Here is a 26019-nt window from a genome sequence, read left to right on the forward strand (position 1 = left end):
TCAGCTCTGAGCTCCCTTCACACCCATCCTGCCAGGGCAGTGTCTCCACAGCCAACTCCATCCAGTGAAAACAGAACCCCACTGACCCCTCCATCCACCACCCCTTGAACAAGCAGCATCCCACAAACCCTACTTCTTTTTTTTTCTTTTTTTTAATTTTAACTTTTACATCATGACATAAGCTTTGGCTCCAAGGGTTTTAAGTGAAAGCCATGGTAATTTTTTTCCCCCTTCTCATAACAGAAACCATATTGCTATATAATCAAATTTCTCTCATTCCTGATGAGGGAAGCAAGTGTGGTGTGTGTGTCTGTGAGGTGACCAGGAGCAATGAGGGCACGTGTGGTGGGAGCAATTGCTCTGAAGGTACTCCAAGGAAATTTCAGATGTGGATGACCAATGGGCCACAGCTCAGCACAGAGCATCACCCACAGCCAGCCCCACCTCCCCACGTGGCTGCCATCTCTGCAGCCCAGCAGAGATGCTCCTCAGCTTTTCCTCACACTTTACCATGGATCTCCTCACTGTATTGGAAGCCCAGCACAGGGTGTGGCTCAGTTTTAATACATGTTTTACCGGTGGGAACACTCAGGAAGAAGCAGCTGCTTTGAGGTTACTTTTTTGATGTCTGTTTCACTCTGTCCCAGGTTCAGCTGAAGCCAACAGGAGCTGTGGCTCTGATGGTGAAGCCTTGAACATGATGCTCCCAAAATGGAGATGTCTCAATTTACCAGCTCCTTTTGCAAACACAGGCAGGGCGGAAACAACCCAAACCCCAAGGAATAAATTAAAGGCCATTTGAGATCTGGGCAGGGGCTCCATTGCCTGCAGCTCTCCTGTGACAAACTCCCTCTGGGAAAGAGCCATGGCCCTGAGGGGGAGAAGGGGTGGCAGAGCTGGAGAGGTCACTTTGTGCTGATAAACTCCACTTTGGCATGACCAGGAGGTGGGTGCTTACTGATGTAATGTTCTGCACAAGTCAGAGATTAAAAGAGATGTATTTTTTTTAATAAATAACACACAAACAAAAGGAAAACAAAAATAACAAAGTGTTCTCTGGGAGACAAGGCTGGTGAAGGACTCTCTGTGCTCTTGTTGTTACCAGAAAAGGATGGGCTGAGATGTGCTGCAGGTGTCCTTTGGAAAAATGAAACAAAAAAAGAAGTTTGACTAGTTTTATGGACTTGCAGCCTTATGTGAGAGAAATGCACATTGCAGGGCTGAGCTGGGACAGAACTTGCAGCTCATGGCATCCAAACTTTGCTTTTGAGAGTGGGCAAAAGGATGGGCAGGTAGGATTAACTTGTGACTTATCCTTTTATTCAGAGAAGTATCACTGCCAAATATCTCCACCTTTGGGGAGCTGGGGTCCTACACACAGTCTGTCTGAGCTGATTGTGGGGATTGTGGGTTCAGATAAGACCTGTGGGTTCAGTAGTGACTGAACACCTGGGCAGACCCCACAGAGACCCCAGAGATCCCATAGAGTCCCATAGACCCCACAGATACCCCACACACTCCACAGAGTCCCCAGAGGTCCCACAGAGTCCAACACACCCCACAGAGACCCCAAAGACCCACAGGGATCTCACAGATCCCATAGAGTCCCACAGGCCTCACAGAGACCCCATGGATCCCAGAGAGACCCCACAGATCCCACAGAGTCCCCACAGACCACACAGAGACCCCAAAGCCCCACAGGGACCCCACAGACCCACAGAGACCCCACAGATCCCACAGAGACCCCACAGAGACCTCACAGATCCCATGGAGTCCCACAGACCCCATAGAGTCCAACAGACCCCACAGAGACCCCAGAGATTCCATAGAGTCTGACAGACCCCACAGAGACCCCAGAGACTCCACAGAGATCCCACAGACCCCATAGAGTCCAACAGACCCCACAGAGACCCCAGAGATTCCATAGAGTCTCACAGACCCCACAGACCCCAGAGACCCCACAGAGACCCCAGAGATCCCATAGAATCCAACAGACCCCACAGAGACCCCAAAGACCCACAGGGACACGTCCTTCCTTGGGCATGTTTGTGGACAGGATCGTGCTGCTTTTGGCCACTCCTTAAAGCCTGAATAAACCCAAATCTTGAGTTGTCTGGAAATATCAGCTTGAGCTGCTATGGGTGCAGAGCAGCTGTCAAATTTCCCACTCTCAGATCCCTGAGTCCCAGACTGCACAAGGAAATTAGGAAGAGAATACAATTCTTTGCAGGGAGCATCTCTTAATCACCTGACCAAAGCAATTCTCCTAAGTGTTCTCCTGCCGTGGGGCTTTGTGAAATGTGAGCATGGCCACCCCTCAGCTCAGCTCCAGATCACTGAGGAGCCCCAGGCATGTCACACCTCTCCCTCCCAGTTTCCCTTGCCAGGACACTGTGACCGTGTTCACAGGGTCTCTGAGGATGAGGGAAGAGACGAGGATCTGACTCCATGTTTCAGAAGGCTGATTTATTATTTTATGATATATATGATATTAAAACTATACTAAAAGAATAGAAGAAAGGATTTCATCAGAAGGCTGGCTAAGAATAGAATAGGAAAGAATGATAACAAAGGCTTGTGGCTCGGACTCTCTGTCTGAGCCAGCTGGGCTGTGATTGGCCATTAATTAGAAACAACCAACATGGGCCAATCCCAGATGCACCTGTTGCATTCCACAGCAGCAGATAACCATTGCTTACATTTTGTTCCTGAGGCCTCTCAGCTTCTCAGGAGGAAAGATCCTAAGGAAAGGATTTTCCATAAAAGATGTCTGTGACAAGGACACAGCCAACAAGGACATTTGCCCTTCTCCTCACCCCCTTCTTCTCTACCAGATAAAAAAAGCAGGATGTGTCCTGTGTTCCTTGTGTCCTGAAAACTGGAGAGTGTTCAGACTGTGCTGGGAGAATCAAACCAGCATGGCCCTCAGCTTCCCAGCCTTCAGGAGGAGGGTGCTCTGCACCATGGAGACCTGATGAACAAAACAAATGGCTCCAAGGCAGTAGCACGATGCAGGTTTGGCTGCCTTAGAGCAAATCCAAGCCAGCAAGGCCTGTGTTGATATTTATATCACAGCCCTTGCACTCCCTCTCCCATTAGTCCATGAGATAAGACTTGGATGTGGAGCAGAATTAAGTTTCTACACAGTCAGGACTAAGAATACTCTCCAAGTTCTGTGGCTAAAAGAAGTTGGTGATATGGGATTGCTGAGGGGGAAAAAAAGGTGGAATTGTAAAGATCCATTTGTCTACCAACAGGAAAAGAGGCCAAAATCTTCCTCTCCACCCCATTGCCATTCCCAGGAAGAATCCTATATTGGCACAGCTGCAATACCCCATAAAATAACCCCTCCATGCCTCCTCCTCCTCCTCCTCCTCCTCCTCCTCCTCCTCCTCCTCTCCTCCTTTCCTCCCTTTTCCTCACTACACCACTGCCAGCCTTCCTCCAGCCACCTCCAGAGGGATAATGGGGATGGGCCTGGACCCAGACAGATCTGGGATGCAGATGCTGGCAGTTTTTAGGGACAAAACCAAAAACGTTGTTTCAGTCTAATTGTTCTGAGGAAGGGGCAGAGAGGAGATGGCCATGGGAGGCAGCAAAAGATGTTCTGTTGCTCTCTGTGGCATGAGGTATGAGCAGAAGCTGAGAATTTGGGAAGGAAAACCTGGTCTTTCAGCAAAAAGGTGTGAGGTACCCATAAACTTGGAAGATACTAAAGAAGAAGGCTCTACTGAGGTCAGAGAAAGGCATCTCCTGAGGCCAGATCTGCCCCAGGTGGTTGAGCACTGGTGGCAGAGACAGATCAGGAGGAAAATTCAGCTATAAACACAACTTTTAGAAGGGTGATGGCAAATAGTCAGCATAGCAGCACTGCAGCACCTGGAGGCCTTCATCTGAGCCACCCAGGACAGGCTGGACACAAGGAGAGCACGAGACAGATTAAAACCTGAGTTTTTAAAGGGGACAGGTAAACAGGTGATGATGGAAGAGAGACAAAATGATCTCCCTAAATCACTCAACAGAGTAAATGGTGAAGTTGGGAACAGCCCCCCAGGTTTGACTGGCCATGAAAAAACCATGAATGTCTTCTCTGTGGTTTTTAGATGTGTATCCTCCTGATGCTGGAGCCTCAGCCAGAGCCCAACCTACCTCCACAAATGGGACTTCATGGAAATGAGTGCAGAGATTACACCCTTGTGCTGAGCCCCTGAGCTCCCTGTACAGCCCATCTTCCATGGGGCCAGTCCCCCTGCAAGCCAGTGATCCACACACAGCCCAGGTGAGCCCACAGGGTTCTGTGCTGGACTCACTGCAGCAAAAACAACCACACACCTGAGCCAGCACAGGGCAGCCTGGCTCTGCCACAACCCCAAAGTGCTCAGAAAGAATGAGCCTGCATTTGGGGTACAGGCTTAGGATTTAGCAAAATCAGCTCCTGACTTGCCTTGTTTGAGCTTCTGCAAGCCAGGAATGCCTGAGGAGAAACAGCAGCCCTGCAGCAGTCAGCTCTGGGAAGCTGCAGAGCACGTGGAAGGGGAGAGGTGGATTCAGTGAAGCAGCACAGCTCCTGTGCACACAGGGGACCTGGCCAAGGGCTGTAACAGATGTGTTTTAACCCATGCCATGGAGCTGTTTGGGATCTGTCTCTGATTGCTCCAGTGCTCACTTGTGACGTTGTTCGCAGGGGTCCGAGGATGAGGGAAGAGACGAGGATCTGACTCCATGTTTCAGAAGGCTGACTTATTATTTTATGATATATATTATATTAAAACTATACTAAAAGAATAGAAGAAAGGATTTCATCAGAAGGCTGGCTAAGAATAGAAAAGAAGGAATGATAACAAAGGCTTGTGGCTCAGGACTCAGCTGACTGTGATTGCCCATTAATTAGAAACAACCACATGAGACCAATCACAGATGCACCTGTTGCATTCCACAGCAGCAGATAACCATTGGTTACATTTTGTTCCTGAGGCCTCTCAGCTTCTCAGGAGGAAAAATCCTAAGGAAAGGATTTTCCATAAAACATGTCTGTGACACTCACTCACGTGTCTTCCTGACAGAAAACCAACAACAACAACAATTAGCATCATGTAAGGAGCAGGGGACTGCTGCCAGCATGAACTCACTCTTGAGCACCAAGGGTTTTCTGTTCCACTTTTTATCCCAGCTATGCACACGGCAGAGGTCACTCTGCATTAATCAGCCTTGCTCTGGGCCAGCTCCTCCAGCACGTTCAGCCTGTGGATTGCAGCCCCTGCCTCTCCATGCTCTGATGGGCTCTCCCTGCTCCACACCTCTGCCTTTTTCCTTAAGCTCACCAAAAGGGGATGTTCCATGTTATCCTGGGCACGCTGTTGATGGCCTGCAGACCCTGCAGAGGGTGGCACTGCCTGGGCAGGACTTGGTGGGTCCTGGCTGCAGAGGGGAGCCTTGTGTTGCCATTCTGAGCTCTGACTGAACCCCCTTCCCTCGAGTCCTCAATCTTCAGCCCCTAGGAAGAGGTTTCCACCTTTCCAACACCCTTGAAACGTGCTCTCCTAGAGCCTCTGGGCTGGTTCATGATCACCCTGGGGAAACCCCATCTGAGCCAGCAGAGGGAATGTAAAGGCTTCTTCACAGCATATGAACACACTCCAAGGAAAGGCTCTGGAAGGAATCCTGATGACTTCCATATTATTTCCAGTAAATTTTGTGCTGATTCTTGGCACAAACACTGGAAATGAATAGGCTAGGTCAGGAATGTAAATAAAGTGAAACATTGGGATTTAATCTAATCTATAATTATAGTATCTGTGGCGCAGGAAAGAGGTTGGTGTGTTTGCACTGCAGCTCCATTGAGGAGCTGGAGGGGGTTTTTCATTTCCCTTTCCAGAATTTCCCTTTTTGGCTGTGGGATGCTTGGTGTCTCCCCAAGTATCTGAAGCAAACGTGCTGGGCTGGCAAAGCTGCCTTCTGGTAGCCAAGCAGGTACAGCTCAGCCATGAGCATCCCCAGGCACTCCCCCAGCAATGGGGGTGAGAGCTGAGATGGATGAGCTGGGATGAAGGCTCAGGGAGGCTGGGGGGTGCCCAGGGGGAGCTCCTGCCTCCTCAGTGAAGAGATTGGATGGGTTTGTGGGGTGCTCAGTCCTCTAAGCTGAGTTTGATCTCTGAGACAAGCCAGAGCCCTTCCTCCTCACTGTTGTTTTGGTTTTGGCTCATCACGAGCTGCCTGTCAATGTCTGGTGCTCCCAAGGCTTCCAAACCATCCGTCTGAGTGGCACTGGCTGCTGTCCAGGCTGGCTGCTCCATGCAAGGTGAGCACTTCACAGACACATCCACATCCCCTCTGCCCTCCTCACCTCATCCTCTTACAGATCCACCTGGGGGGAAGCTTGACAGACAGCTCTGGTCCAGCTGACCTCAGGGGAGAGCATTCCCTTCTCCATTTCACAAGAATGTAAGATTTCTGCTTTTTAAGAACTGCAGCAAAACTCAACAGTCTTCAAGGACCATCCTCAGTACCCATGCACAGGTCCCTGGGAGTACATTCCCAGGCATGCAGCATGGATCTCCATGGATGGGCACCTGTGTGTGGTGTGGCACACTGGCAGGGGTGTCCACACATGTACATGAGCCTTTGGAGCATGTGCCTTTGTTGACATGATCTACTTGCTCTGGAAAACCCTTTATGCAGGGACTGGCATCTTAGCCCCAATGTGTTAAAGGCAAAGGGAAGAAAAGGGATGACAGGCAACATATTTTCCTCAGACTGAAACTGCAAAGGACAAAGAAATTAGTTCTCCTTTTGTTCATTTATGTTTTGGAATTACAGAAGTCTTGAAAGCAAAGGAATCAATCAGACTTTGCTTATTTGTTTGCTTGTAGAACATTTTTTTGGGTTTGTTTTCATACTCCAGCCCAGCTTTGATCTCAGGCTGGTAGTACTCCAAATGAATGGTCCACAGCAGAGTGTAATTGCTGTAGGTACTACAGAAGAAAAGGACAGGATGTTCGACACATTTGCAGGGCAGAAGAGGCTTCCATGACCTCCCAGTCCCCTTGCTAGGGTTATGTGATACCCTCAGACTACTGCAGAAGCAAATAATTTGTTTGTGAAGAGCCTGATGCTGCAGACTGTGTGCTTACCTCCCAGCCTAGAGAACAGCACAGAGCCCTGCAAGTGGCTATAATCAGGATTATACCTAGCCCAGAGCTATTGTAGATAGCTATTTTTCCACAGAAACGAATGAAACAAGCAGAAGAAATTCAATTTAAGGAATGACCCCGTGCCCGTGTTTGTTTGTGTTGTTGTTCTGTCTGTGCGGGCGCAGAGCAGCGTTAGCCTCACATTTCACTGCTCTGGCTTTCTTCACGCTGTGTTGCAACTGGGTGGACATCTGAGCAGAGGAATATTTAATGGGGGTGCCTGTGTAGCTGAGAATGCTCAGTAAACACGCTGGGCAGGGCCCAGGTTGGAGCAGGAGGGTGTGTGCTGGGCAGACACAGCAGTGGAGCAGGGGTTTATCAATCCATGCTGTGTTCTGGGGCAAGCAGCAGCAGCCAGCAAGGAGGGGGTGCTGGGCTGTGCCTACAAGCAATGCTTTTGGATGCCCAGGAACAGGGGTCTGTGCCCCAGAGGTGCCCACAGGAATATGTGCCCATCCATGTGCACTGCGTGCACCGCCCCAGGAGCGGAGAGCCAAGCCCTGCTGTGGGACAGAGCCAGAGCTGTGTGTCACCCTGGGGCCTGTCCCCACACAGAACAAGCTCCAGAGCTCCCTGGTGCCAGGGGACAGCTGCCTGCTGGCTGCCTGCAGCCCTGGCTCCCCACAAAAGCTGCTGTCCCATGCCCAGGGCACAGGGCACTGCCAGCTCTGCTGACCACCTCCGTGGCAATGTGCCTGGGGGCTGGGAAGCACAAGACTGGCTTTGACCACAGGGATGACAAAACCCTGGACAAAGCCCTCTGCCTTCCACCCAAGGCTCTCCCAGCCCTTTGCAGACACCAGGAATTAGATCACAGAGCCCCTAAAGTGACGGGTGAGTGCAATTACCCCTGCCTGGCAGATGGGGAGGATGACTTGGCAGCCCAGGCTGCCCAAGAGCCAGACCTGCTGGCTCCCAGCTCTGTGAGCTCACCACGGCAGCAGCCTCCATCAAAACCAGTGGCTCTTCCCTGTCCCAGTGCCCCTGGCAGCTGCGAGCTGAGAGCTCACAACAGGGCCAGTTTTATGGGTGTTGGGTTACTAGCAAGCTCTGTGGTTGCTCCAGCCTCTCCCTGGCACCTTTTCAGAGCAGCCCAGTTCCCAGAGATATAAATAATTATATTTATGCATTATAGATATTCAACAAGAAAACGTCTGATATTATTAAATGGCAAGAGGTACCACTTGGAGCCCACTCCTGGAGACAGCCCTGCTCCAGGGATGTGCAATAAAGGCTTTGGAGGCTGTCAACATACTTAACTGGGGAGCAGTGGAGGGAAAGTATTAATCAAGGTCTTAAAAAGTTCTCGCTGACAGACTATTTGCCAGCTCTCACTTTAAATGCTTTTGTGGTCCCATAAAAAGTTTCATTACTCACTACAAAATGTGTTTTAATTATTGCAGTCACTCTGACATTAAGCCCTGGGTGTTTCTCTCTTGCTCACTCTGTCTCTCCTCTGTCTCCTTGCCTCTTTGCTCTATTTTTCCTCTCTTACTGATCTGACTCCTGATATCCCTCTCAAGACAGAGGATGCCCTGGCTAATGAGCCAGATTGGAAAGCCTAGACCCTGTCCAAATGTTTCTAAAGGAGAAATCAAAATTCAGTTCTTGGTATTATCCCTTTGCTCTGGAAACTCATGAATCCACAAGATTCAAACAGAAAATTCAACTCCCAAAAAGTATCTCAGAAGAGTCAAATATCCACAAGATTCAAACAGTCAAATATCCACAAGATTCAAACAGAAAATTCAACTCCCAAAAAGTACCTCAGAAGAGTCAAATATCCACAATATGTGGGCAGTGGGCAGAAGGATTTGGGGTCTCTCTGATCTCAAATATGTCCTACTAAGAGAAACAGCAACTTATAAACACCTGTCACACTTTTGACATCTATTTCATATTGTCACATTTTTGACATCTCTTTCATATTCACTTGATCTATTTCATATTGTCACACTTTTGACATCTATTTCATCCCACCAGGCACTTGCAACTTGCTCCAATCTGTCCACCTCAGCTCAGCTCATCCATCAGAGACAACCCTGTTCACCAGGCATGGACCTGGAAACCCAGAATGCTGAAAGGAGGAGTTATCCAGGAGTGTCCCACAGACTCCCAGTGCCTCCAGCACTGCACAGGCAGACACTGCTTTTCCATTTCACCCAAAGCATCAGGCAGACTCTGACCATTTGCCCCATGCCTGGTGTACCACACTGCTGACCAAAAAGGTCAATAACAACTCAATAACAGCATTGGAGACCCCTCCTTGCCCCCAGCAGCTCCCCACGTGTCTCTCCTTACTTGTACAGACCATCTGGTTCCAGGCACTTGAAAATGACTGAGTAGAGGCTGGTTTCAGGGACATCTCCGTGGCTCCGACCCGCTGCCACACAGGAGGTTGCCAGGCCAGAGAGCAAATCATCTGCAAAGCTCAAGGATTCTCCTGCAGAGCAAAGAGAGCAGCAAGACCAGAGCATCAACACAGGTACAGAATTACTGCTGACCACTTTAAAATCACTGCAGGAACATCTCTATGCAGGACATGCAATCAGCAAACTCCAGCTGGCTGTGGCACGTCCCAAGTCTGTGTGGAGAATGTCACCTATGGATAAAGCAAGGAGGGAACACACCTGGGCCACCAGCTGTGCAGGGCTAAGTCACTCCATAGCCAGCTGCAATCACAGCCCAGAGGGGACGTGTGGCCTCACTGCACACAGTGCAGAAACACCACCCAGAGCTGGGCTACAGACGATCTGGAAGCCTGGCTAAACAGGGATCTCCTGTCCTTGCTGCATGTCCAGCTCTTAAACAAGGCATGGCCTTTTCCAAATATTACCTGCCACAGCAAAAGGTGTTTCTGCCATGTTGTTAACAGCAAAAAAAAAAAAAAATTTAGTGCTTGGGTGGAATTGCTATCAATGTGATGGTTTTATTTTTATTTTTGTTATTTAATTTAATGATAGCCAGTAGCTTTGCATTCCCTTTCATCTGCACGCTGCCAGCTCCTGGAGCTCTGACTAGATCTCCTTCAGTCATGTTGAAGAACACTTGCTTTTTTATAAGCACTCAAAGAAAAAAAACACACTAATTAGAAATACTGAAAAACCTTTCTTTTTAGTCTTCTGGTTTATAAAGCCTATTAAACACTTAGATCATGACCCAGCTGAAACTGAAAATGCTCCATTTATTAAGGTTTTTGGGCATGACTGTCCACTGCTGTGCAACCTGTCTCCTCGCAGTGGGCAGCCTGTCTATTGGTTAGAGCTCATTGCATTTAATTCCCATTTCACACTGGTGTAACTGAAAGCCTGAGGTACCACAGAGGAAAATAAGACAGAGCATCTGCCCAGGCTGTGCCCTGTTCCCAGTGGTGCGAATAGGAGCAAGACTGCTGTAGGTGATATCTGTGCTGGTGTAAGCCAAGCTGGGCCCAGATTGCTGTGCTGGGTACCTTGTGCATGTGGAAATGTCAAGACACTGCAGCAGAGGGAGGAGGAGAATTCCCTTCTCAGCACTTTTGTCTTTCTAAAGGCAAAAGTGACTGAGGAGTACTGAAACGAAGCACCAGTTCTTGATACAGACCCTAAGGAACAAGGCAGTGGTGTAACCAGCCCAGAACATCCCGTTGTGAAGCTGAACTATCCAGGTAGAAGAAAAAATCCCCTCATCCCCAGCCCCCTAAACCGCATTTGCGTCTTGTCTCAAAACACACAACTCAGTAACAAATATCCCCCTTGGCTAGAGAAAAGAGCAGCAATAAATTCTTTTCCTCCCTGAAGGAATCCAAGCCTTAATTATTCATTTTAATGCTCCCAGCACGACTTGTTCTTTCCAAACTTTTTCAGGAAGCTCTGTCACCAGTCTCTGTAGCTCAACCCAGCTCCTGGACTCAGGTCTGTCCCAAATCCCAAGACAGCTCAACAGGCAGGTTGGGTTGGCAGCAGGAAAATCCCTGCCTGGAAGTCACGAGCGCTGCCCAGCCTTCAACAAGTCCCTCAGCTCTGGGTTTATGGTTTAAGCAAACAAACAAACCCCTATTACTCATTTCCAATTTTCATTTCCATCCCTTTTCCTACAACATTGGGCTGGATTGGGGAACTCCCTGTCACCAGGAGTCATTGAGAACAGACTCTGCCATGGCTTACAAAACTGATGAATCACCAACAAAGAAGCAGGACCAGAATGTGTTGTTGAAGTAGAGCAAAGGGCTTGAAGGCTCTTCCAGCCTCAAGCAACTTCCCTTCTGAGCAGGAAGAAGCCTCATGGGGGGACAGATCATCCCATGGATGAATGCTGTGGGATCTCACACCTTCCTCTAAGCAGCTGATGAGGGCTAGGAAAGAAAATAGGTGGGCAGAGATTGCAGTGAGAGCTGGGTGAGGCCAAGGGGACTCGGAGTCCAAGATCTGGGCTGGGCAGCCCCCAGGTAGGAGGATCAGCCAGGATATCTGTGCCAGGGAGCACAAGAGATGAGATGGGATGGGCTGAGACAGGGAGAGGGTGGAACCAGACTTGCAGGAGACTGGAAATGAGATGGAAAATGTCACGTGCAACCACTGACTCAAAGAATGTATTAAGGCCAGGTTGGATGGGGCTTGGAGCAACCTGGTCTGGTGGAAGGGCAGGACAGGCCCAAGACAGGGTGGTTGGAATGAGATGATCTTTCAGGTCCTTTCCAATATAGACCATTCTATGATGAAAATTGCACAGCTAACTTTCTCTAGGACACGCACTAACATCTGAAAGCTCCTCTCCCATGGTCTTTCTGGGTAGTTTTGAGGGAACAGGCTGGCAGGGAGCACTGCCCTGACACACAGCAGTAGCTGCTTCCCACAGTGGTCTGGTTTGCCATGGATCAGACCTGCTGAGGGGATGGAGTGCATTTCTGTCCCCCTGCCCAGGAGGGAATGAAGATTGCAGGGTCTGCCAACAGTGTCTCCACTTGGATTGAGCCAAAACCCTTGCAATAAAATCCACAAAGCAACAGGGTGCTTTTTGCTCAATTCTGAACCTCTGGGGAACTCTCCCCTCTTGTTGGCTCTGCCAAGCGAAGAGGTTATTATGAAAACAGCAAAATAGATGCTAACAAAGATGCTGGAACCTCAGCCCCAAGGCTGGGAGTTTTTCTGTACCTGTACAAGCAGCAGTGAGATCACTGGCGGTGCCAGACTGCACAGACCATGGAGCAAAGACAGGGAAGGGACACCCTGGGGACAAGGCAGACACCCAGAGCTGTCAGTCTGCAGCCAGTGCAGGGAGCTGCTGTTCCCTGCTCTCCCCTGGACAAAGCAGGGCACACAGAGACTGTGTTTGTTCATCTCACAAAAGAGAAGGCAGAGACCCTCCAGTCCTCAGTGCCCTGAGAGCAGCTGGAAGGGAATTTCCTAAGCTTTCTTTAGGAGCAGAAAACAAGTTATTCCCTAGATTTAGACTGGGACTTTGTCAGTGGAACAGAGCTAAAGCAACAGCTGCTTTTGGTGGAATGGTGAGAGAATTATCATAAATCAGAGAATGGTTTGGATTGGTAGGGACAAGACAGATCAGCCCCTTTCACCTCACCCCCAACCACAGGCAGGGACCTTCCACTACACCAAGTTTCTCCAAGTCCTCTCCAACCTGGCTTTGGACACTTGGGCCACTTGACTGACCAGTAATGTTGCCCTACCAAGCAAAATCATCCTGGGATCACGCAGCAGCAGGAGAACACTGACCCAACTGCATGAGGCCACATGGGGACTAAGTGCACAGCACTTCTCAACTGTGCTCAAGAGCAAGGCACAGGAAAAGAAGGAGAGAAGATGTCACAGGGAAAGAACAAAAAGCCCAAATTCCCTAATAAAAACACGGGGGGAAAAGGCCAAATAGAGACACATGACTGTGAACACCTCAACAGGGCAGGCCCTCAGATGGAAAAGCAATAGTTAGGTTAATGGGCAGTAATGGCAAGAGGATGTAAATTGGACATGGATAAATAGTTGGTCTACTCCTGCAAAGGGCAAATAACCCAACCATCTTTTAGGAAGGAGTTTGATCACTTTATAAAAGGGATTACATGGATAAGTAGCTCGTGATGGAAAGCAAAGGGGCTTCTTTTTCCCATCTGGACTTGTGTTCTCACACATCCCGCCAGCAAATATAAAGAAGGATTTCAGCCTCCCAAAGCAGCCCTGAAGCACAAACCTTCTAGATTGCCTGAGTATCTTTGCTCGTGTTATTAAATTTCAGAAAGAATCCAAAGGTTCTCTGCAGAGTAAATGATAGCTAAGTAGATCATCTCTGTGGAGTAGGAGATATTTTATTGACCAGACAGACATCTGTGTCCTTCATTAATAGTAATAAATAATTGATGTCACACTAAATAAAGCAATAAGCTGTTACAGATATCAAGGACAAATAACTGGCTCCTATGAGGATGCCTCACCTGTGTTCACTTCTCAGTAGTAAAAAACCCAGAGCAGAGCTCAAAATCACTATGGAAAATGCAATGCACAGAGAAAAAAATGTCACTTGCTGCTCACTGACTACAAATTATGGGGCAGTTGTGCTCAGCAATGGGATGCTGACGCTCCTAAGTGCAAGGACTTAATATCCTTGGAAGACTTTCTTCTCTCTTATTTCTATGCCTTCCCAGGGCTCATATACCCCAAACTATCCACTTCCCAGGCAGCTTTTGAAAATCCATCTCTGCTCTATTAATAACTGTCAGGAAGATGCAGCTCCCTCCAGGTGGCATTTCCCTTCTCTTCCCTTGCTACTGCCTTGTCCTCTTCCACAGGCATGGCTGTGGAGTTTGGCAAATCTCCTCTTTTTGGTTTTCTAAGCACCTTTTATACTGACTCCGGTGGTGTGGCTGCCCTTAAAACAGAGGAAAATGACAGCAAACTTGGAGCTTGTAGAAGGATTCCCATTCTGGGAAGCTCTGCAGACTTCTCCTGGCCACAGCAGGCATAGTCAGGGGTCATCCCACTGGTGGCACTCTGGGATAACTGTAGGGGGGTCGGGGCATGGGACGGTTGGGATGGATGGAGATGAGAGATCTCTGCAGCCAGGGCTGGAACTTGGGGTTTATTGCAAAGGGCCTGGGGGCAGGGCCCTGCTGGGAGCTGCCAGGCACAGCTCAGAGCAGGCCTGAGAGAAGAGAGGGGGAGGGAGGATGAGAGGGTGAGAGAGTAAAAGGGGTAAGAGAAGTGAGGTTCCTGTTACAATACAATAAATCTTCTTCTGTGTTGAATATTCTGATTCTCACTAACCAATCTAGTACAAGATACAAATCCTACAGCATTTCCATACAGCCTATAAGAATCATTCCATTACCATCCTGTGTTACATTTTAAACCCTACAAACTCCTCTTTGGGCCCCTTCTGCCAAGCTGGCAGGGTCTGCTCTGACCCTTGGGCCTGTCTGCAAGCAGAGGGTGTTGTTCCATCAAAAGGGGATCACCTTCAGCTGGCCACACCATTGTTTTCCTGTTGTTCAGTAACTGAGGGATCTCAAAGCTTGCTTTCATTTCAATCTTGCTTATAGTTTCCATATTCTCAAAATCTTTTGCCAGGCAATCCTATTTATAAGGCTTTCCTGTTTCATCTTCCCTAACAGATAACCACCCAGGAACTCAACTCCATCTCTGGAGGAGGAGGAGGAGGAGGAGGAGGAGGAGGAGGAGGAGGACATCCCCAGCTCAGCTGCCTGTCCGCAAGGGTGAGCTGGCAGTGTGCTCTCCAGAGAGCACATTTCTCATGGCAGGAGGCTCAGACAGGCAGGAACAGGGGCTGAGGAGTGGGAATGGCTGGGAGCAGGCTCAGAGCACTGGCACACAGCATCCAACAGCCTCAGCCTGCCTCAGTCCTTCCACTGCGGCCGTGCCAGTTGCGGACAGCAGGCTGGATGAATCACCTACCAACCATCCCAGCGAGGACAGGGCGAGCTACGGCGCTGAGTTCAACCAGACTAAACAAGAGAGCCAGGCCAGCAGCCTCCAGGAGGCTCGAGGAGCAAAAGCAAGCTCTGGGACCCTCACAGGCGTTCCCACACCTTCAGCCCATGTGCCTGTGCCAAGAGCAGAATGGAGAAAACCCAGGCGCTGCAAAGCAAAGTGGAAATTAAGACGAGAGGAGACCTCCCTGCTGCCATTCACCTTCAAGATTCCTAGAAAGAACACAAAGGGGAAAGTAGGAAGGCACCAATGTCTCTGTCTTGACAGCTTCTTTACTGGGTTGGATGAAACCAACCCTGCAACGTTACCAGGCCGCTTTCCCCTGATTGTGGTTTTCTCTCCCTGTCTTTCTCCCCTTTGCTTTTTTTCAACCTGTTTTCAATTTACTCTTGTGGCATCTCTGACTGTGACCTCATTCTGGTACTTAAGGGGAAAAAAAAAAAAAGAGAGAGAGAGTGTCCTTTAAAAAAGAAATGAAAGAAATCATATTTTATTTAGTTTGGTTGGTTTTGAAGCTTTAGCAGAAGAAAGATTAACCTTTTCTGCCTAACTTAATGAAAACAAGGAGAAAGGCTGTATGGATAAATAAATATCTGTGTGGGTATGGAGCAGGCACGATCGTGTTACAGCCCCGGTGGAGCTGTAATGGGGAACAGGCGCGTTCCTGCGCAGCGGCTCCCAATTCCCGATCCATTTTCAAGGAAAGAAAAACAGAGTAGAATGTCAGAGGCCCAAGTGGGCATAAATGAGGGAGCCAAGAGAAGGCAGATGGGGCCCAGCGAGGACCTCCGTCCCCAGCAGTGACCTCCAGAGCAATGCCAGTGCAGCAGATGGAAAAAGAGACCTTACTCCACTTCCCCTTGCCAGGTTTTGGTTCCTGAAATGAGGAAACAAATGGCATGCTCGACCCCTCAAGTCTGTCACCTTTTGGGGGTCCTTGCCTCACCCTCCTCTTCTTCTGGGGCTTTCCCTTGAAGGAGGGGAGGACCAGAGGAGGGCTGTGAGCAGAAGGCTTGGACCAGGTTTTTGGATGAGTGGATGTGGAGCACAGCTTTGCAGGGTGGTTCCTCCACCGTGAGGTTGTACCTGGGTTTAATGTGCTTTGGATCTGGCACTCAGTGGGGGAAGGCAGTGATAGGTGGTTGGTTTGTCTTGGAAATGATGGGCTGATTTAAATTAGTGTAACATAACTTCAGGCGACGGAGCTGTTCCGATTTACATCAGCAGATGGTCTGTCTCGCTGCCTAGATCATTAAAAGCAAACCATCCCTACTGATCCTGGTGGAATGATGTCAAAACCTCCTTCCCTGCATGGCTTGCCAGATTATAAAAGACATAAAAAAGGCCCAGTTATTACTAAAAATTTTCTGCCCACATTCTGGGAGCATCCGTGCACACCCGCCTCTCATGTTAGATGGGAGCCTAAATTCCATGCCCCAAAACCCTGTAGCTTCAGAAATAACTTCCTTGCCATGGCTTTTCTCAAAGACACATCCATCAGGAATCTCTCTGGCTGGGCACAGGTTGTCTAGGCTGAGGCAGAAAAGCCAGTGATTATACTGCAACTTTTGGCACAGCTTGTGCTTCACTTCCCAACCTGTACAAAGGTGCAAATTCCCTAAAAAGCTTCACCTTTTTGAAGTTGTGAATTTTGGGGGAATTTTCTTCCTGTGTGTGTATGCTACCAGGCATATTAATAATGATGAAGAGCTTTCCTCTGGGCTTCCATCTTCTCTGAGCCTCCATCTCCTCTAGGTTTCCATCACCAGGTCCTCTGATGATGGAAAAAGACAGCGCTTGTAGATGGCTAAATTTAAGGAGCAAGGCTTTAGTTGAGCTAAGAGCAAAAGTTGCATTCCAGGGTCACAGAAGTCACTTAAATGCCTTCACTGGCTCTTAAGCTCTTCAGGGCTGGAACTTGCATGGAGTCACCAAGTGGAACTGAAAGATGAGCTGTTCTCATCAAGAGAGCTAGTCAAAAAGAGGGAAAGGATCTTAATTTGCATGAGTTGCAATGTTCTATGATGCACAAGGTTAATCACGAGTGTATTCTTCTCTCAGGGTCATCAATAGGACTCCCTGCTCCTTCATCTGAGCTCTTCACAGACTGCTTATCACAGGTCTTTCACAGTCAATATCTAAGACCTCAGAAAAAATGCTTTCACTGATGTAAAAACGCATCCCCAAGGCAGTGTGCTGCTGGAGGAGAGGGGGAATTAAAGCATTTCATTCTGTGTTGTGAGCCCTCCAGGATTTCTCAAGGTTCACTAGGTTGCTAAGGGTCAGCCCCAGCCAGACACGAGCTGACTCTGCTACGCTCAGAGACATCCAGGCATGAGCCAGCTCCAATCTCAGAGCCACGTATTCACATTAGCACGGTGCAGAGTCCAAGTGAATGTCTCTATTCCCTGGGGTCTGTCTGGGGCTCTGCAGCATGTTAAAATAGTTACTTGATTTCAAGGCAAAGTGGGAGCCCATTTGTACTGGGAGTTGTGCAGGCACGAAGCAAAGCTCTGTTCCTCAGATCCTTCTTGTCTGGCAGAGGATTGTGTCCATCACCACAGAGCGAGTTCTCACTCTCATCGCCACAGATCTCATTCCCATCCTCATTCTTGCTTTCTTTTATATTTAGCTTCTTTTAAATTAGAGATTTCTAACAAAGCACCAATGGTCCAGAGTGCTTGTGGTCCCCAAGGCCCATAGCTGGCAGCCTGTGGCAGATTCAAGGACTGCATGGAGCCTTACGTTCACCAGGAATCCCACCAGCCCTGCTCCAGCCCCAGAGCCACTTTATCCACCACAAACTGACAGTGCAGTGACACTGCAGAGATGGCAACAAAACCTGAATAACAAACTCACTCTCCTTAAGTGCACCAGGGCACTTTTGTAGTTCCTGAGGGAATGAGCTACTATCTAAAAATGACTACCAAATTTTGGATGCAAACACTGCACCAAGGACCTGAGCTTCACCAGTCCAGAGGGCTGGGAGGTTCCATCTTCTGCTGGGATTCAGATGGCTAAATTTGAAGGGATGCAGCTTTCACCATGAGCTATGTCTGTGGACAAATCCTGGGAAGCTTCCTAAAGAAAGGCCACAAATATTGAAATACCAGACCAGCAAGAAGCGAAAGGAACAATCCCTAGAATTAAACTCAGTGTGCAATTAATTGCTAAAACCATAATTATGGCAGGTAATTTGTCAAATGAAATTCATGTAAACCTATGGTGAAAAGTCATCAATTAGTCTGTGCTTCATATCTCCTTGCACTTATTGGGAAAGTGGAATTTTTGGGCTTTTATATTGCCACTAGTGCCTGACGCTGTTCCCAGTCCCTTACACCTCACAGCCTGGTCCTGGAAAGTGGACCAAACCACTACCTGTAATGGCAACAAATTCAAAGAAAGACTTATTTAAACACTTGAAATATTTAAATATTTTTTGCCCCATTTATTCTAAATAGAGGTCATGTGCAGAGATGCTGATGAATTACTGATAAGACTTTGGACCAGCACATTCCGAAGCACTCAGCAAACCTAACTGCAGCCAAACCTGCAGGCTGCTATCCAACCAAGACTTAAAAAATTGGTCCTTATGGAGGAACCTGCATGGAAGCAGACCTCTTATTTGGCCCTCCTCTGCAGTTTTGAACATTTGAGAATGGGGAGGGCAGGTCCTCAGCTCATAAAATCTCCTGTAGCTCCCTTGAAGTCAATGGAACAATAACAATTTACACTTGTTGAGTTTCTGCATCCTGGCTGTGAGCTCTTTGGAACAAGGACACCATAATGATTATTACAGATATTCTTGATCACTTGTCTGAGGCAGACTAGAGACCAGCACTGTATAAGAAAATAGAGGGTTGGTTTGCTATGATTTCCAAAGAATTATTGACCCATATCTTGCAAACATTTACACATGTTTAGCTTTACTCATGTGAGTTGTTCCATTACACTTGTGTGCCAGATAAACTAATGTACATGCTTGCAGAACCGAGGTTAAAACTTGTGCAAACACAGCGAGTTCTAAATATTTTTGTAGATACGTTGTTACCTCAGACTCAGAGGAGAAAGCCTCTCATTTGGCTGTGCCTCTTCCCATAACTCTCCATCTATCCAAGCAGGCATCACAAGAGAAGCCAAAGGCAATACCAAGATAAAACTGAAAAAATAAGCCATTATCTGACCCAGCTCAGAAGCTAGAAAAGACCTACCTGGTCAGAACTAAAAATATGCAAGAGTTGACATCAGTTCTTGAACAAGGAATTACCTAAATTACTGGAGTACCTGCACAGCAGCTTTCTTAACACAGCTCATTAATCATTCACTTACTGATTTTATAATAATGGAGTTAACACTTTTCTTCACAGTTTTCATCCATTAGAAGGCTCAAGAAATGAGGAAAGAGCTGGGAATCTCTTGCTTGCGAGGAGTTACCTCAGCACCCATCATCACCTCAGCAATCCCTCCATCTTTTTCACTAAGACTGCAAGGCAAGACAGGATCTCCTGCCCCCCTGCACAGACCCTCTGTTTACACAATATAATCCTCAATTTCTTAAATTGAGGTGATCTCAAGGACCAAACTAGTGTCAATGAGGTGTCTGACATGTGGAGACTCCACATAGGCCATTAATACTTCTGAGAGTGTCATTTACACCCCTCAGGCAAGACTCGAGTGATGTCACACCTGTGTCACAGTGTCAGGACAGACCACAGGCAAAGGAGCAGGGGTGCAGAGAAATTGCTTTTCCAATATAGCAGGGAAAAGGCAAATCTGAGTCTATAACCAGAAGCCAAATCCAGCTCTCTCCCCACTAATAGCTGAATTTCATCCCTAAAGGACTATGAATCCTTTCTTACAAGTGTGCAACCTCCAGGCACTGAGGACACCTGCCAGTGGCACACAGCAGGATGTTGGCCTGGCAATGCCTTCTGCTCCCAATTTTAAGTCATCCTGGAAACCACAGCAAATCATTCCTGTCCTCCACAGGGAAGGGGAGATGTTAGTAATCAGATGTGATGAATGACATGCCCTGGGAGCCCATCTCTGTGGTGGGAGCAGCCTTTTGACTCCTAAATGTCCTTGGCAAAGTGAGGTATCTGGGCACACTTCCCACCCCCAGGACCACTGATCCGTCCAGGATGGTTCTTTGGGGACGTGTCATCACCAGCAACTGTGCAACATCTGACCACTCAGATGACAAAAGACAGATTTCCAGAATGAACAGAGCAGGATTAAGCCAAGTGGTAAATGGATTCCAGGGCTGTTCCAGGATCTGAGCTGATGAGGGAAGCCAGGGCCAGGTACCCAACCCAGAGCTCATGCAGTGAGGTTATCACTTCCCTCTTTTCTTCAAATCCCTAAATAGAACCCAAACATCACTCGGGCCATGTTAGAGAGATAAGATGAGTCTCTCCCATCCCTTGCAAAGCCTGAAATAGAAGCCCTGCTACTCCATATCCGAAGCATCAAGCATAGGATGTTGACATTTAGCAGTAGGGAAAATTGCCCAAACAATGAACCCTCTCAGGTCTCTCTTCTCCCTTCCCTTTCTCTAGTCCCCTGGAAAATGTTCATAAAGTCAAGTGGAAAAAAAAAATAAAATCCAACAACCTAACCCAAACCCCAACAACCCAAACCCAACCTTCTGTGGAAATAACATGTAGAGGAGAGAATGAGTCAGGCTCTGTTAACTGCACAAGGATCACAGGTCCTGCAGACAGGGATGATTCACCAAGGCAGCAAGAGCTACAAGGTAGAAGCGACCAAACAGAGGATGCAGAACCAAAGTTGTATCAAAGAAGAGAAGGAAATCATAAATTAAATGGTTCCATGTTGCAGGACACCTTGCTCTTTATCAAACATCACTCAGCTGACCTAGGATGTCTCACTTGATAATGCTGAGGTTATTCACTGGGTGCTTTGGCCAGACTTTCCTTATGAGAAGGAGAGCCAGCAGTCTGTAAGACTTCAATCCATCCCCATTTCCTGCTGCTCTCTCTTCTCCCCTTCCTGAGATGCTCATTTACAGAGAGCCTCATCTCCCTGTTGCTTCTGCTTCCACTGCTCCTTTCCCACACCCATTCCCTTTAAACTCAGCATTATGTGATTCTGTTTGCCTTATAAAAAATGCCTTCAAGGAGATGAGAAAAGCAGGGCCTATTTAGGAGCACAGCATGCCATGGGGAGGCCCTCCTGGGTGCCACTGGCATAGAAAGTACATTGTCACAAGAGATGGAGAGGAGAATATGAGGCTCAGGTACCTGGGGTGAATTCTGCCTGCCAGAATGCTCTCCTGCTATTCCTCCATTCCTCCTTCCTCTTCAGCTGCCCTCCTCACCCTCCTTTTATCTAATAAGCATAAAAAGTCAAACAGAAAATACTTGCCCTGAAAAAAAAAAAAAAATAAAACCCAAAAAAACCCCAACTAAACACAGAAAAAGGGGAACAAAAACCAAAAAAGTCCTCCCTCTGCACTTCACAATGAGAGCTGTAAAACTTTTTCTGCTTGGAAAATTCTCCTGGTCAGTTTTTCCTACTGTTTAATCCCTGCTTTGAGTTACACAGAATGAGTAAACACATTTTATAAGGTTCTAATTCATACCTAACCCATACAGTTTATGGCTTAACAGAGTAAAATACACACACACACAGACACACATGCACTTTTTATACACATACATATATATATATATATATACACAGAACCTCAGACACACATGGGTAAAACAGCCTTGGTCCCACTCCTGGAGCCTGCCAGCAGCAGGTCTGATCTCTCCAGCATTTGCTGTGCCTTGAGAACAGCCTGGGCTGCTGAGGTGTGAGTTAGGTGGCCTGGGGAGTAGTTTCCACCCTAGAATCCTCCAATCCCCTTTGTAATAATTGATTAGTCAGTGTTGTTAAGAGAACAGTGGGATGCACTGCTCCATCCTTGGAGGACTGAAGAATGCCACCACAAGGTATCCCAGGAACAATTTCTGCCCAGCAAGCACCTGGAGTGAAAGCCATGGCAGGGAGCAGCCAAGGCTGGGCTGGAGGAGCTGCAGGGAGCTGGGATGCCATGTGGCCTTGGCCAGGTGTCAGGCAAGCATCACAGAATCATGGAATCTTTAGGCTTGGGAAAGACTTCCAAGATCATTGAATTTAAGTTTTGACCAATCCCCACCTTGTCAACTGGGCCAGAGAACTGAGTGCCACTGAGCAGGCACTGTTACATCCTTGGTTTTCCTTCTCTCCATTCCTTCTACCCATTGCTGCTGTTTCAGTTTTTCAAGCGCAGTGATCAGACTGAAGACTCAGTCTCTTAATTCTGGAGCTTTTTAGATACACAGTTCCTCCACAGGTGTGGAAAAGCACTCCAGTTCATCAAGGTGGGCTCATGGGCACCATTCAAAGCCATCCTGGCCACTTCTGTGATAATTTATGACAGGAAGGCACAGACAAAAGCCATGGCTCAGGGTGGCAGTTGTCTCCAGCCACCCAAAATATGAGGGGTGGACTTCAGGCCCCTTAATGCTATTTTCATTCTCCCCCTCCTCCCCCCAGGAAAATAAACCAAGTGTTTATTTCCTGAATGCACTGGTCTGAGGGCAAAATTTTCCTGTGGGAGCCAGGTGGTTGGAAAGGGAAAGGGAGGCAAATATTTGCCAAGTTTGTCAATGACCTCTTATTCCATTTCTCTTGTTAGTATTTTTTTAGACATAATATGAGACAAACCTGCTCAGACCACAGCAATGTGGGTGATTCCACTGTTATTCTCCTTGTGCCAGCTACTGGGAGGGAGGGAGGGAGGGGTGGAGGGAGGAGGGAAGGAAAAGCAGAAAAGTGAAAGAGTGTCAGGGAGTTTGCAGACAATTTTGAGAGAGTCACGGGCTTTCATCTTGGTTTAGCAGGAGATGAGATGCTTGGAGAAAGTAAATTCTTCCATGGACACATGATGGGCAAAGAGGCTGGATAGCCCAGCCTTCCTTGCTGATATTCAAGGCACAGGTGTAGCCTTGAGAGAGAAATTTATGTCATTATAGAGCCCTCTTTTTTTTTTTTTCCTTTTTTTAATGAGATGAAGACAAGGAGAATAAACCACAACCCCAGGTTTAGTAAACTGTGTAAGATGAGCCTGATGCATTTCTTCAGTGAGACAGCTCATTCCCCAGACAGGAGAGCTGAGGTACAATCTCATTTATCTGGGTATCCAGAGGCACCGTGATGCGACACAGGTAATTATTAGGTATGCCTGAAAAAAATGGGAATTAGCAGAATTATACAGCAGGTAAGGGACTGAGTATGGACAGATGAACATGGGCAATGCTGAGAAGAGAGTGATGCAAACTGAGTTATCACTACCAGAGCTCCTCAATGATCAGCCTTGTAATCAATCTCATTTCTCACTGGAAATACAGCAATAGTTTTAGCACCGGTGAAGTGGTGCATTATTAAGACAGCAGGGGATCAGTCAAAAGAAATTAAAATAACTTGAGGGCTAGAGCAATGAAATTGAATGAATTTTAATATTTAAAAATGCAAATTAGGTTAAAGATGGTCATAAGATAGTTCTTTTGTTAGCAGGAACTTCTCCAGACAGAAACAAAGGAGGAGAAGGAGGAATACCTGGATGTACTGGCTGGTCTCAGCAAAACCACATGGGAACTGGAGAAAAGGAAAGGAAGTTCTTGGATCTCTTTAAAAGGATCTTCCAGGTGACATTAGGAAGAATCAAATCATTTGAGAGCAAACGACTGAATGTGGTGGCCCACTACATAATTTCTGCCTCGACAGCAAATCACAGAGCCTCTTCAAAGTGGGACCAAATGTGGAGACAGGGCATGGCTGCTCCAGGCGGAATTTTGGAAAGCTCCAGGGACTCATCCATGAGCCACATAGCTGGTGTTTAAACTACTATTAAGTTTAAAACCACCATAATATCAGCAGTAAGTGTTTGAAGAAGCTAAGATAACATTTTTTAAACATTTATATATCAAGGAAACAGAGCAGAAGCTTTAAACCAGTTTGACATTAATACAATCACTATTCTTTTGTGTTACTTATAGAAGATAAAAACAGCAGAGACCATAATGAAGAACTCTTCAGGAGCTGAAATCCCACTGGGCTGTGGTGTCCAGGAGGGAAGTCCAGGGCACCTCTGGGTTCCCAAAGTGGCTGGAGGAGAGAGCTGGGAGCGTGTCCCCTGTTGCCCTCCACTGGATAGCAGGAGAATGTCACAGTGCTGTGGCTGGGGACAGCACATCCCCAAAGCATCTCCTCTTTCAGCTGGGGCAATGGTTTGTGCTCTGGGAGCACAGCAGCTGAACTCGAGCTCTGTTTTTGCTCTGGCTGTGTCTCATGTAGCAACAGCTGGGGGACATAGGTTTGTTCAAACCACAGCCAGACGATTGGAAATAAAAATGATGTTCATATATTAATTAACATCTGGTTACTCGTCTAATTACATGATACAATGTGCATGAGCTTTTTGTTCTCTCCATATTTTATGCATTGAATGAAAGCTAAACAAATGTTGCAAAAGCAACACTGCAGAAGCAAAAAAACAACCAGTGTCCAAGTCTGTACTTATAACACTTACTGACCCATCAGTTTAATTAATATGCAAAGGAGGACATGACTGAACCATGACCACAAAGACGGTGGGGACACTGAACTGGAATTAACATCCAGCCTGCTCCAACCTGGCCATTTTCCATTCCCTTTGCATGTATTCCTTATCAAAAATAAATAAGAATTTGTTAAACTGAACACCTCAGGGCCCAATTTAGAAAATTATTACTTAACCATTTTCAAAAGCTACTTTTAATGAAAACAGGCCCTAAAAAGATGGCTGTAAAGCACTATTCCAAACAGAAGGAGCTGATGTCACCCTGCCTATGGAAACCACCTGACAGCAAGTGGTGCTTTCTGCCATGCTTTGGGGATGGAAATAGAAGAGAAGGAGGGGAGGAAAGCCAGATTAACTGGCAAAAGTCATCACCCAGGTTGTCTGCTGGTAACACCTCAACCTGTGCAGCTTGCAGGGATGGTGACAGGACAGCTGGTGGCTCCCAGAGAGGTGATGGGGACAGTGTGCATCTGCACGAGGATGTGGTGGGCAGGGAAGAGAAAAGCTGAACACACAAAACACTTAGGACTGGATTTTTTGAGGCAGGTGTTTTTTCCCCAAGAAAGCTGGAGAGGTACTTGTGACAAGGGCCCGAAGTGACAGGACAAGGGGAATGTGTTCAAACTGCCAGAGGGCAGGGTTAGATGGGATATTGGGAGGAAATTCTTCATTGTGAGGGTGGTGAGGCCCTGGCACAGGTTGCTTAGAGAAATGTGGCTACCCCATTCCTGGAAGTATCCAAGGTCAGGTTGGATGGGGCTTGGAGCAACCTGGGACATTGGAAGGTGTCCCTGTGGCAGGGTGGGTGGAGGACCATCAGATGCCATCCCACAGGCCCACGTGCCACCCACTTAGAGACAAAATCACAGACAGCATAACCAAGAGCACATCTGCAGAGCCACATGGACATTGCCCCATAAGAGCTGGCACCCACAAGGTCAGAGCTCACCACTCTGGCCCACGGGCACTAGCTGGGCTGGAAAGCCCAGGCAAAGAGCAACATTCAATCCAACTCTTCTCTCCAGGGCTGTATGCTTCAACCCTGCCTTCCCTAAATGGGAATTACAAGAGTTCCCTATCCCAGAGATGGGTGCTCAGAAAAATAAAAAATCATGAGAGATTAAATGCTGGTGGAATAACTCCTCAGAGCAAGGAGTCAGAAATTCATCTGCTGGAGTATCCCACTTCCCTCACTCAAATTCTTTGTGCCACCTAGAACCGAGTGGGGCTTACACCTCACTCCCTAAATGGGGACATTTGGTAAGTAACAGTTTGTTCTTTATTT

At 47.6% G+C, this 26019-nt stretch overlaps 1 protein-coding gene across 1 annotated transcript in view; it reads right to left on the minus strand.

Annotated features, from left to right (window-relative positions):
- Positions 1 to 26019, minus strand: part of ASTN2 (astrotactin 2) — a 352354-nt gene that overhangs the window by 25445 nt on the left and 300890 nt on the right. The window contains 1 exon segment of the mRNA XM_036393845.2: positions 9492 to 9633. Coding sequence (XP_036249738.2) covers positions 9492 to 9633 — 142 coding nt within the window.

The sequence above is a fragment of the Molothrus ater genome, chromosome 20, assembly GCF_012460135.2.
Source record: "Molothrus ater isolate BHLD 08-10-18 breed brown headed cowbird chromosome 20, BPBGC_Mater_1.1, whole genome shotgun sequence".
NCBI classification, from domain to species: Eukaryota; Metazoa; Chordata; class Aves; order Passeriformes; family Icteridae; genus Molothrus; species Molothrus ater.